Genomic DNA, 15110 nt, shown 5'->3' with positions numbered 1-15110 from the left:
TCTACTGCAATCACTCGCCCCAACTGCTGCCACTCACCTCTGCCTTGGTCTTCTCCAGGCGCAGCGCCATGTCAGCAAAAACGGCCTCGCTGTCCTCCAGCACAACAGACGCCGACACCTGAGACACACACAGACAGTAGAGTTTCAGATTTCAGATTTCAGATTTCTTTTATTCACACACACTTGAAAAAATATATAACTTGAAAAATGAAGGAAACCAGAGTGTGCAAAAGGGAACCCCGAGGAAGCTTTCTAAGCTTTTGGTGGGGACCCACAAGAAACATAATTTCTGACATTAAATAAACAATTGTCATACAATATAGAACAGACAAAACAAACAAAACAAAATAGGACAGGGTACTGGCCTAATACCCCCACAACGTATAATACAGGACATAGGACAGACAAGACAATTCCCAGACAATTTCAATACAGATATGTGGCTAATAGTTGATTCTTCAGTATTTTTTTAAAAGAGGAGACAGAGTGTGACATTTTTATAGTTTCATCGAGCTCGTTCCAGATCTGCGGCCCCTGCACGCAACACTAAGATTAGTGCAATGCAGTTTTCTGGTTTTGCCACGAATAAGATGTTTCGTCCTAGTGTCGTGTGCGTGCAGAGGCACACAGATTGGAACAAGCTCACATAGGCGGCGGTTTAAATTGTATGTAACCTGATACATCAAACAGGCGTTCTGGAAATAATTATATTCAGTAAGGCGTAGGAGATTATAATGATAAAATAAAGGAGCAGTTGGTGAGTTGAAATCAGCCCATGATAGTGCTCTGATTATTTTTTTCTGAAGTGTCTGAAGCTGTTTCAAATGTGTGGGGTAAGTGTTGCGCCATATAACATTGCAATAATTCAAGTGAGGCTCAAAGAGTGTTTTATATAAAGTCAGAAGGGCAGAAAGAGGAAGAAAATGTCGTAGTTTAAAGAATAGACCAACATATTTGCTCAGTTTTTTACATAAAGCATCTATGTGGCTCTTGAAATTTAAAAGCTCGTCTATAAGGACCCCCAGGAATTTAGTGTAACTGACTTTTTCGATGGCCCGACCATTGATTTGGGGCCGGACAAGTTCAACTTTGTTATCATTTTTCTTTGAGCGGAATAAAATATAGTTTGTTTTGGTAATGTTAAGAGAAAGTTTATTACAGATGAACCAGGTGGCAACTTTTGATAGCTCTTCATTTAGGATTTGGTCTAGCTCAGTTGGGTTTTTGTGGGAAATGAATAGATTGGTGTCATCGGCAAATATTATTTTATGGAAAACTTCAGAGGAGTTGACAAAATCATTAATATATAAAATAAAAAGAAGTGGACCCAAAATGGAACCCTGGGGGACCCCATAGTTGATGGTTTTGAGGGAAGATGAGACATTGTTTATGGAGACATATTGCTGTCTGCAGTTCATGTAACTTTTAGACCAGCTGAGTGCTAGCCCTCTGATGCCATAATGCTGAAGTTTATAAATTAAAATATCAAAATCAATGGTATCAAAAGCTTTAGACAGATCTAGAAAGACACCCACTCCACAATCACCTCTGTCACGGGCATCATTAACTTTTTCAATCAGATCAAGAATGGCCATGCAAGAGTCCAGTAGAATAGAGCAGGATGAGGTAGAGTGAAGCACAGACAGACAGTAGAGTCCAGTAGAATAGAGCAGGATGAGGTAGAGTGAAGCACAGACAGACAGTAGAGTCCAGTAGAATAGAGCAGGATGAGGTAGAGGGAAGCACAGACAGACAGTAGAGTCCAGTAGAATAGAGCAGGATGAGGTAGAGTGAAGCACAGACAGACAGTAGAGACCAGTATAGAGCAGGATGAGGTAGAGTGAAGCACAGACAGACAGTAGAGTTCAGTAGAATAGAGCAGGATGAGGTAGAGTGAAGCACAGACAGTATAGTCGAGTATAGAGCAGGATGAGGTAGAGTGAAGCACAGACAGTATAGTCGAGTATAGAGCAGGATGAGGTAGAGTGAAGCACAGACAGTAGAGTCGAGTATAGAGCAGGATGAGGTAGAGTGAAGCAGAGCAGAGTCAAAGTCCATCAGCCTGGTAAACCAGCTGGTCACATTAACTCACATTTAATTTTGCTCTACCAGACCGTGTTTGCAGTGGGCGGAAGTTGGGCGGGTGTACTTGCTTTGACAGACAACTCCTTCAGCCAATCAGCGTTGGATCCAGTCAAATCCAAATCCACGAACGGCAAAAACATATTTTCCGGCGAGAAACTCTGCTGTTGCGGCGATACTCCTGTACTTGCTTAATTGATGTTATTGAGTCTATTTCTGCAATAACTGCACTTTATGGCTGTTTAAACTTGACGGACGGACGTAGACATTATTGCTCAAGGCGGAGAGGCACGGAGGCAGCCATTACTGTTTTGCCAGCAGCATTCCTGATTAGCCGGTTACGATGTCAACTATGATGATTGGTATATGATTGGCTAGAGCAGAGGAAGACTCCTCTCACGGAAGGGAGGGGAGGCTGGCCAGCGAGACTAGGACAGACCTATAGCCCCTATTACGTGGTTTTATGCCTGGCTCTTACATGGCTTTACATCTGGCTCTTATGTGGTTTTACGTCTGGCTCTTATACAGTTTTACGTTGTGCTCTTACGTGATCTTACGCCTGGCTCTTACGTGATCTTACGCCTGGCTCTTACGTGATCTTACGCCTGGCTCTTACGTGATCTTACGCCCGGCTCTTACGTGATCTTACGCCTGGCTCTTACGTGATCTTACGCCCGGCTCTTACGTGATCTTACGCCCGGCTCTTACGTGATCTTACGCCTGGCTCTTACGTGATCTTACGCCCGGCTCTTACGTGGTGATCTTACGCCCGGCTCTTACGTGGTGATCTTACGCCCGGCTCTTACGTGATCTTACGCCCGGCTCTTACGTGATCTTACGCCCGGCTCTTACGTGGTCTTACGTCTGGCTCTTACGTGATCTTACGCCTGGCTCTTACGTGATCTTACGCCTGGCTCTTACGTGATCTTACGCCTGGCTCTTACGTGGTCTTACGCCTGGCTCTTACGTGCGTCTAGCTCTTACATGGTTTTACGCCTGGCTCTTACGTGATTTTACGTCTGGCTCTTACGTGATCTTACGCCTGGCTCTTACGTGATCTTACGTCTGGCCCTTACGTGCGTCTAGCTCTTACGTGGTTTTACGCCTGGCTCTTACGTGATTTTACGTCTGGCTCTTACGTGCGTCTAGCTCTTACGTGGTTTTACGCCTGGCTCTTACGTGATTTTACGTCTGGCTCTTACGTGATCTTACGCCTGGCTCTTACGTGCGTCTAGCTCTTATGTGGTTTTACGCCTGGCTCTTACGTGATTTTACGTCTGGCTCTTACGTGATCTTACGTCTGGCTCTTACGTGATCTTACGCCTGGCTCTTACGTGATTTTACGTCTGGCCCTTATGTGATTTTACATCTGGCTCTTACGTGGTTTTACGCCGGCTCTTACATGGTTTTACGTCTGGCTCTTACGCGGTTTTACGTTGTGCTCTTAACTCATTCAGGGCCAGTTTAGGACTGCCAATATTTAGCACAGGCCAAAGATTTTCATAATTGTTGGTCATCTTTCAAGACCCACAGTAAATGATCTATTAGCACCAGAGTGATTTGCAATACCTCAAAATGAAGATGTACGTCTCTGGGTTCACCAGGAAAAAAAAAGTGAGCTTTTAGCATGTTCTGTACTCTACTTATAGCCATTTATATACACCCTGTTTTCCCCCAGAAGGTCTCCCAGAGAAAATAAACAGGAGAAAAGGCAATTTTTGTAAAAGGGCACAATCTCAGGCATAACTCACTCTCAATTCTTTTATTTTGAACTGTATTGACATCAGACATGTAAATATTATTCGTTAGGACACAAATGACAAAAAAAAAATATATATATATATATATATACACATGAAGTGCTTTTTTTTTACATTCAACAATACAGTTTACTCGGTGTGAGTGAGTGTGCAGACAGACAGACAGACAGACAGACAGACACACCGACAGACAGACAGACAGACAGACAGACACACACACACACACACACACACACACACACACACACACGATCCCCCTTTTAGATTTCTAACCCCACATAGGATAAGCAATAACCACGCCCTGTGGCGCTGGGATTGGCCAGGAGCAACACTGGAGGGCACGCAGCCCAGCGATTTCATGAACCAACTGAAGAGCTCTTGAGAAGGACAGCGGGCTGCTGTGACTGCCTTCTGCCCGCTGCTGCCTAGCTGTTCCTGTGTTTATTTTGATTTGTTCTGGTACACCCGTCCTCGTCCATGTCTCCCTGTCATATCCTCTCTGCTATTTGATCGTTCCCGTTTTCCCCTCGGCTATTCAACACGTCCTCACCGCCCTCGCAAACTGATCGATCATTTCCTCATTCCTCCGATGATCAAACACATCTCTTGATTACTTTCTCCCGTTTTCTCCTGGCTGGCACAGAGGAAGGCGACTCCAGCTCGTGCAGCGCGCCGAGGGCGTTTCAATGGCGTTTCTCCTGTCTGCACAAGGAAGCGTTACCGGTTTTCTGCTTTTCCTCTTGCTCAATTTCAAAACAACAGCTGCGGTATGTGTTTGTTCACGTGTTGCCTTAGATGATAGGGACCTGATACCATGTGACAGGCTGGGGAAGTGTTTTAACTATGCGCTGCACGAATAAAAACAAAAACACGTCAAACACGTCATTGGCCCTCTGGGCTATTCCTGATAACACGTCAAAGACGTCATTGGCCCTGAATGAGTTAAGTGATCTTACGTCTGGCTCTTACGTGGTTTTACGTCAGGCTGATATGGTTTTAGGTCTGATTGTTATGCTACACAGACCGTAGACACACAACACAACACCGGGCCGGACTCCAGGGCCCGAAATTAACCTTTTTACCTTTTTTTTTTTTACATTTTTGTGTCACATATATCCATATATATCCATTTTTTTCAGTATATTTCAAGTAGATAAGGTATTACGTTGAAGAATACACACTTAACACGTTCACTGCCAACGACGTGTTTACACGTTTTCAGAATCCAGCTGTTGACTGCCAGCGACGTGTTAACACGTCGTTGGCATCGATTTTTTTTTTTTGACGGTGGGATGTGCATCTAACCCTTTTACATCTCTTATATAAGTATTGGACGTGTACAACGTGTACAACCCATTCCACCGACCCACTAAGTGGCGACAAGGAAGTAGGAAGGCAAGCAAAAAGCAGTGTGATCCATTTCCATTCTCATGAAAATGGATTGGCGGAGGCGCTTTCGTTTTCGCGCTGATTGCTGGCGGTGCGGGATTGCAAACTTGCATGGTGGATTGCGGATGGAGCACACTTTGAGGCACGCAGCGTAAATATGACCAGAGTCGCAGGGGCTTCATCGGAGCTCTCGGCCAGGGCTCCGGGAGGCGGGCGAGTCCAGCCGGGCTTCCTCGGGGAGCGGCCACGCAGACAGGCACAGCCAGGCACAGCCGCACAGCGGCAGCGGGGCAGTGAGACTGGTGACAAGCTTGTGGTGCAGCAGGCCATTTTGCCTTGCAAAATAGCACCAAATTGGAAACAGCCATAAAAGGCTTTTAGAATGGGATTTTCAACCCATTCTTTTTTGTTTCTTTTTCGCTCTAATTTAGAGTAATTTAATTTCTATTTAGAAATTTATTTGAGAGGTCGAGAGTATGAGAAAGTGCATTTGCACAGGTAGGAAAGTGCTTGTGACACGGCGCTGCAGCCAAGAAGAACGCCCACGGAGGGAGGAGTTGAGCAGAGGGGAGTTTCCTGCTGTTATGGAGGAAATTACTGTTCAAAACTATTGTTTAGGTCTTACTGATGCCAAAAATGAATGGTTAAAGTGACTGTTCTATCGAATTTCACAAAAAGCCGTTTATCTCTGAATATTTTTTCTGACGCTGAAACCATGCTGTATTCAATTGCTAATGCTTACATAACTACTAACTCTACAAACTAACTCTTTTAGACAGAGAAAGCACACATTCTATTAGTTCTTTTTAGATGATTGGTGTTCACGAAGTCCTAACAGAAAAGAATCCTCGGCTCTTATAAAATGAGCCTAGAATCCTCAAAAAAAAAACTGGCAGAACCTACCTACAACATTGAAAAAAGGCTGGCAGTCAATGTGTTAAATAAGAGGCCAGAGTAAAATTTGAAGCAAATTATTTTAATATATTGATTGATGATTGATTAATCAATACATGTCAAGTCAATCTTATCAATACATGTCAAGACAATCTTGAGCTTAAATTGTTGTAAAAAAAAAACAACGCAGCTAAAAGTAATAACTGCGACAGTCTCAGTGCAGACAGCGCACAACTTGGGCTACACACCTTTCTCTCCCACTCACACCTGGCACCTGCATTAGCTCTCCTGCACTCGTTCTCGGCTCCCCTTCGGCTTTATTGGTGGTAAGCATTTTGATTCATCTCCTCATCATACGAGCTCGGCAACAAGCTCGAGCGATTGATTCATTGATTGATTCACCCGATGTAGGCTGTCAATTTAGCGGAGGTTAAAAGACGCTTTTTACCTCCGCTAAATTGACGACTGCATTCCATTCCACTCCAGACTCAGAGTCATGTTTGGTAGCCTATACGGCAGAGCCAGAATGAAACAGTCTCACAAAGCACTCGTGTTAGCCAGCTACGCACCAAAACACACATAACTATTATCTCCTCATATATACTGTATCATACGAGTGTCGGCAACAAGTGCGAGCGATTGATTCATTGATTGATTCGCCCGACGTTAGGCTGTCAATTTACCTCCGCTAAATTGACGACTGCATTTAATTCCAGAGTCACGTTTGGTAGCCTATACGGCAGAGCCAGAATGAAACAGCCTCACTAACATTAGTTTCAGACTGCTTCCTTGTATATTGTGCGCTGGGATCAGCGCTCCCCAGCGCACTCCCAGCGTTTAACAGTCGGAAAAAGACGCTAGGTGGACACAGGCCGGCTACACACAGTTTTAATATTACATGACGACTATTTTGCGACCTGCCACGTGGCGGACAGACGCCAAACCTAACTCGCCAAAGCTAAAATATGCCCACCATTGGCGGGTGGCGGGCTCTAATTTCGGGCCCTGCCGGACTCCCACCAAACTAGTTTAGCAAAAGGTCAATATGGGTCTGATATATCAGCAAACTGATACAGCAGCCTGCTCTGACATGAGGCTAGAGCAGGCAGGCTGGATGGAGGGAGATGGATGAATGAGCAGACCAGGGAGAATAGTCACTCATGGAAGACTAAAGGACAGCTACCTGGAACTAAAGCTAGCTTGCCAATGGAAACTGATACAGCAGCTCCTCTGAGGCATGTTGCGTGCGCGCGCGAGCGTGTTAGCGTGCGTGTTTGTGTGTGTGTTTCTCACCTTGAGGGAATCCAGGCTTTGTTGAAACTCCTCCAAATCTCTCTCTCCGGTTCGGATCCTCTGTTGAATCAGCCGCTGAGCCTCCTGGAGCTGGAGCTGACAGACAGATGCATTTGAACGCATGGTTTTTATGATATCCGTGACCAGTCATGATCTGGCTCTATAAGTCACTCTGTTGGTTGGTTGGATGTCACAATATATCGTCCCACGATTAGGGGTGGGAATCGCGGAGTAACTCACGATACGATATGGTCACGATACTTGGCCCTCGATAACGATATTATCACGATACAGCGATTCTGCGATAATCGATATATTGGAAGAAATTTAACCTACGATACATCACGATATCTGTGTAACCGAAGAGAAAAAAATACCCCTAAAAGACAAGAAGCAGGTATTATGTATTTATTAGCAGAATTGACATGAACTCACTCAGTCTTTTTTAAATTATTATTAAAACAAGGAGAACAATGGCATTATATTCACAATATATTTTTAAGTTGTCTTAAGGGGATAGTTCGGTTTGTTTGAAGTGGGGTCCTATCAGCTAGTTCGATACACTAACTGAAGTAGGTTCCTCCGCTAAAAGCCTGCTGGATTACTCCGCAGATCAGCTGTTATTTTGGGTTATTTTATTTCTCCCAGCTTGTTATTGAAGACACAACAAATAGAATACACGAATGAAAATATGAGTGATTTTGATAGCGAGGATGATATGCCATTCACCTTGGTGACAAGAGGATACAATTATGAACCAGAGAGAGTAATATACCGAAGAGGAACTTTTGCAGAGAGTGAACAGGCGGCACGGCGAGACAGATACGAGGAACTGCGCATATGCTGCCTAAATGCCGGGGTGCCCTGCAGACCTTTTTCACCATTCCCAGGATAAATTGGGGAAAACGTCCCAGACCAGAGAGGCCAGGTGACTTGTTGTCTCTTAAGTAAGTCAGTGTTTTGTTTCTCTTCTTCTAAGCCTTCCTGTTTTGTAAACCGCGGCTCTGTGCTCTGTGCTGGCTTTAGCGGAGGAATACGGTAGTTGTACGGTTGGGAGAAAAAGCAGTGCCGAATGAAACTTGTATTTGGTGGAAAAGTAAAGCGCTGAAAATTGTCAAAATAGAGCGTGCATGTACACAGATATCGATTTGTTTAGGTGGGCGTTGTTTTAGGTGGCTAAATTACGTTTTAGTTGTTGACCCCACGTACTTACAGAGAAAAAGCTGGTTTGGCTGCTGCTCCGAGTACCGGGTCTCGTAACACGCTGCGTCCTTTTAAGTAGTTAGTGGGGGGTGGGGATGTTCCAGCTTTCATGTTTCATGTAGGCTACAATTCCCTCCAAAGCCTCCCTCAAGCTGAGCTGCTGCCCCCAGTATGCTCAGAGTGTAGCCCAAGACAGCCCAAACAGCAGCTCTGCATGTCCAGGATTCAGTTATAAATCGCAACTTCGACAATTCTGCACCAAAGAACTTAAATCGATAAGAACTGATGACTGGATTGTTCCCCTCAGTGGTTCCACTGCAACATCAAGGCGGGAGCGCTGTTGTAAAAAAACAACAAGACACTCTTGCCTTCAATACTCTTTGTCTGCTACATCCGGGTACCTCCACCGGCAATAGACCAGAACTGCAAAACGCATTTTGTCTATGCTAGCTAAAAACACGGCAAAAATACCATCACAACAATGCTATTCATTCTTTCCATCCCCCAAAAAGGGGCGTGGCCTTGACGCTTTGGATGTGCAGGTCTGGTCTATGCGTTTAACGTTAAATTTAGCTGCAATCTACAAGCAGGGTCCATGTATCAACAGATTTCAAAGCCAATATGTTAGTGGAAAGAGCATCACTCCGACTGGTTAACAAGTGAAACATTTGGTCACTCACACTGGCGTTTTGAGCCCGGTGTTGGTGAAGTGGTTACACAGCAGCAGTAGTGGGATTAGCTAATGTAGCTAACAGCTGCGGTGCTGTGTGTGTCTGTGTGGAGGAGGCAGAGGGAGCGCTGCTGGTATCGATAAACTGTAGAAAATGAGTATTGTATCCGTTTCAAAATGTTTAGTAGCCTATCGAGTAAGTACCTATTAAGTATCAATATTTTTGACAACCCTAGGACTCTGTTTATCAAAATGGCTGTGGGGGAATCAGTTTAAAAATCCTGCATATTTAATAACATATCGATACTCGGTGCCAGTGTATCGATAATGTATCGCAAGTGGAAATATCGCGATACCGTGAGTATCGATATTTTGTCCCACCCCTAACCGCGATATATCGCGATATCAAGACGTGACATTATGTATCGTTGAGATGAAATCTCATATCGCGAGAAAAAGAAGCTGCACATGGTGGCACTGATCTGCATCTAATTGCATGCTCCCTCTCTTTTCATTGCTTTGTTTGAACAGACGAGGGACGTTACAGACACGGAGGATGAAAATGGTGAAATTACTCAAATTAGCGTGGAGGATGCCCCCTCAATTTACAAATCGATGGCAAAAAGATATTGTTAAAATATCGTATCGTATCGTTATCGTGAACCCAATAACGGGTATCGTATCGTGAACTGAGTGTATCGTGACACCCCTAGATGCTACGTAAAGCCTTCTGAGACATGCTTGTGATAAAGGAATAGACTAGAGTAGGCTTCACTCTCCTCTCCAGACTCATCTGGCCTTCCTAAATGGAAAAAGATGCCCGGATCCATACCCCTTAGATGACTAAGAGCACTTAGACGACTAAGAGCACTTAGACGACTACACTTAGTCATCTAAGTGCTCTTAGTCGTCTAAGTGCTCTTAAAATAAAGCTGATAATATACAATTTGATTCTTTAAATGTCTGACCATTTCAAAGTACATCACAAACGGTCTGTTATAGAATGGAATCTCACCATTCCTCATCCGCAATATAATATATATAACAGCTAATATAAACCAAATGAATTGAAACCAGGAGTCCAGAAAGATGTCTTATAAAAGTATATTTAAAACCATAACATTCTCCTATAAACTGCATTATAGGAGTGACTGAATCTCAATGTACCATCTGATCAATGTACAGAGTCCAAATATTCAGTGATGACTGACAGTTTGACATATGCTTTATACTGCAAAGGCAGGCAGAGAGAAACAGAGAGAGGAGGGGTGATGACTTGACTTGGAGCCTACAGGGCTCCCGTCTATATCAGCAAGTGTTCCTGTCTCATGGCCATTGTCATGCTGAACCCTCTGAAGGCCAGAGCAAAGGGGAGAAATCTCCTGCTTGATAAACTAGCATAGCAAGCTAGCTAGTGTCTCTGCATAGTGCAAATATGCATTTGTGAGATGTCTTATGACTAATGACTCATAGCATTAATTATGTGTATCCAATTATAGCTTATAACTTATTGATTAGGAAATGCGAATGGAACTTCAATTTTCTACCACACGGTCCATTTTGCTGCAACTCGACAGCGCTGCTTAATCCAGAACCTTACTTCCGGGAACTTTTGTGAGGTAAAAGACTGGTAAATGGTAAATGGTAAATGGCCTGCATTTATATAGCGCTTTTATCCAAAGCACTTTACAATCAGTAGGTACATTCACCCATTCACACACCGATGGCGGCAGGTTACCACGCAGGGTGCTGGCACACCAACGGGAGCAATTTGGGGTTCAGTGTCTTGCCCAAGGACACTTCGACATGCAGACTGGAGGAGCCGGGAATCGAACCACCGACCTCTTTTATCCAAAGCGATTAGTGGACGACCTGCTCTACCTCCTGAGCTACTCTACTGGTCCATTAGAGTGAATGGAGATGTCACAACTCTTCTATTATACAGCTCTGGTTAAGGCCATGTGATTGTCCGTGGATGTGAACATAGCAAAATGAGTGAAACAATCTGTAGCTCGAAAAACAGCCATGTGAGCCGGCGTAGCTTCAAGATCTGCACTCTTCCTCGAACCAGTGACGTCCCTGGATCGAGGAACCAGTGACGTCGCTGGATCGAGGAACCAGTGACGTCACTCGATCGAGAAGTGCAGCAGATCCTGAAGCCACACCCCAGAGATAGAGTGAGGATAAAAAAAGAAATCTGCTGTTTTTCGCACTATATCCTGATTTCAGATGGATAGAAAGCTGGTTGAAAGGTGGCAAAGTTCTCTTTTTCGGATTTCCCCCCATTTTCTCCACAATTATACTCGGCCAATTTATCCCCATGCTACAGTACATGCTATTGGCTGCCCCAGTCGCTGCTCCACCCTCTGCCGATCTGGGGAGAGCCGAGACTAGCACCATGCCTCCTCCGACACATGCGCAGCTGCCAGCTGCTTCTTTTCACCCGACAGCGGGGAGCTTCACCGGTAGGACGTAGCACGTGAGAGGATCACGCTATTCCCATGAGTTCCCTTCCACCCCGACCAGGCGCCCTGACCGACCAGAGGAGGCGCTAGTGCAGCGACCAGGACACATACCCCCAATCCGGCTTCCCACCCTCAGGCACAGTCAAACGTGACTGTATGTGACGCCCGACCAAGCTGGAGGTAAAATGTGGATACGAACCTGCGACCCTGGCAAAGATCTCTTTGGGAAAAAATGGGGAACCTTTGGTCTAAGCATCAGTGGTCTGTGGGTCCTAGAGACCCTTAGTACATACCTGTCTCCTGGCTCTCTGGGCGTCTACATTGTGCAGCTCCTCCTGGTCGGACTCGCACAGCAGGCAGTCCCCGCTCCACTCCCCGGGGGCCGGCTGGCCCTCACAGCCGGGGCCCTGGGCCGGCTCCAGCCCGAGGCGGTGCTGCGCACACAGCCGCTCTGCCAGGCTCTCCACCGCCGCCACCAGCTTGTGCCGCCGCAGCGTGCCCACCTCCCGGTGAGGCACCACGTGCAGCTCGCAGAAAGATGCCAGGCACACCTATGGGCAGAAATGTGTCACCAGAAACCAACTTTGAATGATTTATATTTGACATTGGAATTGCTGTACTTGAATAATTGCATTTAAAAAATGATTTTTGAATCGTATACTTTGAATTACCATTCAATCTAGAATAGTTTGTAGGCCGGCTGGGCAACATATTTATATGATATCGGTATCATGATATGAGATATCGTCTTAAGAGTTTGGATATCATCATTTTGTTCGATTTTTATTTATTTATTAATTTGTTCTGATCATGATCATGCTTGACACCCAACATTTAAATTGTCTATTTTCAATTTACACATTCCATGGCTGGAAAGCAGCAGGGAGAAGTAAAGCTTATTTTGCCTGCCCCTCAAAACTTAAATGGGGGTGGGTTATGGCGGATATGGCATAAGTGTTGTATTTTCCTGGTTTTAAAGGTTGCAGTATAGTCATGTGACTTTCTGAGCTTACTGTACCAGATTGTTCTAGCTGTTCCAATTTGGCTTTACCACTTTGTCACTATCAACATTACTGATGATTATTTGATACGTCTTGCCTATTTTCCTTTCTTGTTATGCCAACAGGTATCAAAAATCTCATTGTGTACACAGTACACACACACACACACACACACACACTAATACGTGTACCAGTAGTAGTATGCCAGTAGTATGAGCCCTATAGTTTCTAGTGACACATTTCTGTCCATACCCACCAGACACGACTTGACCGCCTTCAGCTTGCCTTCGGCCGGGCAGAAGTCGCAGGGCACGTCCCCGCAGCCCCCCAGGTAGAGCTCGGGGGGCGCTGTGCCGCGGCCGGCCGCCGTGGCCTCTGCCGCGGCCGCCTCGCTGAGCTTCAGCTTGTCCACCACCTCCTGGAGTACCGTGTTCCGCCGGGGCACGGGCCGCGGGCTGAACGTCTCCCGGCACTGCGGGCAGCTGAAGTGGCCCGAGTCCGCCTGGTCCCAGTAGTCGTTGATACACGCCATGCAGTAGGTGTGTCCGCACAGGATGGACACCGGGTCCTGCAGGATGTCCAGGCAGATGGGACACCGGAACTGGCTCTCCGTTACCGAGATGTTTGCCTGGGCCATCTCCGCGGCGCGAGGGCTCTGGTGCTGTGTGTTTTGTTTGTTGTTTTGAGGGTCTATAAAACCCTCTCCGTTACGCCTGATGGTGAAGAGCCTGTCTTCTTGTCGCTCTCGGTGTGTTGTTGCGACGGGGAGGAGATGCAGCAGTCAGTCGGTCAGGTTAGGAATAGCTCTTCCGGTATGTCATCCATCCATCCCACAGGCTCAAAGGGAGTTGCAGCCCTCAGTGCTGTCTGTCAGGCGATCACGCTGCGACAGCGACTCCATGGGTATGACCAGAGACCTTTAATAGACAGACTATAGAGACACCCCACTCCAGGCTTCGCCAATAATAAGAAATTGTACTCTTCTGGTCTCCTAAGGGGGCGTGGTCATCAGCTTGTGATTGGCTGTCTGTCAATGGTATGAAACTTCATTGGCTTGGCTGACGAGTCTCATAAGTGGGCGTGGCAGTAACGCAACCTCTGTGGCACAGATACTGGAAGTGATTGAAAGTTGGGTGTCTATATTAAATGTCTCTGTATGACCCGGTGTCATGCCGAGTTTTGCACCCCCGCCGACGTGATCTCCAAGCCAGGGGGTCTGTCCTGGCTCATGGAGACCGACTGTGATGCATTAGATCCGCGTGTAGGTGACTTCCATGCTTGGGGCTCTCTTCTGGCTTATGGAAGCCCACTTTGGTACTTAAAATCCGGGTACAGATGACCTCGAGACCTGGGGATCTCTCCTGGCTTTATGGAGGGGGGTGCAAATCTCGGCGGTTTGTACCTGCCGAGATTTGCATCCCTGTTTTTAAGTTAAAACAGGCCCAAAATATGGTGGGGGTGCATTTCTCGGCGGGGGTGCAAAACTCGTCTACTAAAGCAAACTGACATTTTGATTTACTTTCAGTCACTTTGATTTTATCAAGCTATTCCTTTCTGAAAATCGAGATTTTTGGCTATCGCATAAATAAAAAATAAAAATCATAAAAGTGGTGTTCTGACATAAACACAACGTTCACAGTTTCATAAACTTTTGTTAACCACAGACCTTATTGACTTCCAGACAAGGGAACCCAGGCCATGCAGGCCCTACAAAAATAGGCCTACCGTATTATAGGCTACGTCATCCCTTCGGTAGCCTACTCGAGTTTGGACATAAAGGCCTAATGATTCTGATATTGATATGTGATATAGGCCTACATGTCAATTTCTGCAGCCGTGTGTTTATGGAGCTATTTTGTTGCACATTTGAAAATAGTGATTTGAAAATGCAAATAGGTCTACATTTTTCATAGTTAAACCATTTATTTTCATAGGACCTATATGTCCAAATTATTATAATAGTAAAATACATTCATAAAAGCTAATGTGTGTTTTGGGGAAGGATAGTTGCCCAATGCCCACACAGCACCACTGCAAGACAGCAATCTGCAAGACAGTGATGAGGGATCAAATAGCCTGACCAGTCACTCCAGGAATGAGGTAAACACAACCCTGACGTCACCATACGGGAAGCGTCACTGGTTACACACTGTGTGCGCAACAGGTGTTTGGCAACCAGTCACCAACGCGCATATCTCTCTCTCTCTCTCTCTCTCTCTCTCTCTCTCTATAGCCTAACGATAACGAGATTATATATATATATCTATATATATATAGATATATATATATATATATATATATATATATATATATATATATATATATATATATATATATATATATATGTGTGTGT

The 15110-nt window shown here is 45.3% G+C and overlaps 1 protein-coding gene across 1 annotated transcript in view; it reads right to left on the bottom strand.

The window, feature by feature from the left end:
• The window catches only part of LOC310775833 (tripartite motif-containing protein 16-like), a gene marked incomplete at both ends in the record, with an annotated part of 33821 nt that extends 20427 nt beyond the window's left edge, over positions 1-13394 (bottom strand). The window contains 4 exons of the mRNA XM_083635960.1: positions 38-118; positions 7419-7514; positions 12050-12307; positions 13014-13394. Coding sequence (XP_083492086.1) covers positions 38-118; positions 7419-7514; positions 12050-12307; positions 13014-13394 — 816 coding nt within the window. The remainder of the gene's footprint in view (positions 1-37; positions 119-7418; positions 7515-12049; positions 12308-13013) is intronic.
• Positions 13395-15110: the final 1716 nt, after the last annotated feature.

The sequence above is a fragment of the Poromitra crassiceps genome, assembly GCF_964638095.1.
Source record: "Poromitra crassiceps genome assembly, chromosome: 4".
In the NCBI taxonomy this organism is placed as follows: Eukaryota; Metazoa; Chordata; class Actinopteri; order Beryciformes; family Melamphaidae; genus Poromitra; species Poromitra crassiceps.
The sequence above is the reverse complement of the archived record's forward strand: the minus strand, read 5'-3'. Positions and strand labels throughout refer to the sequence as shown.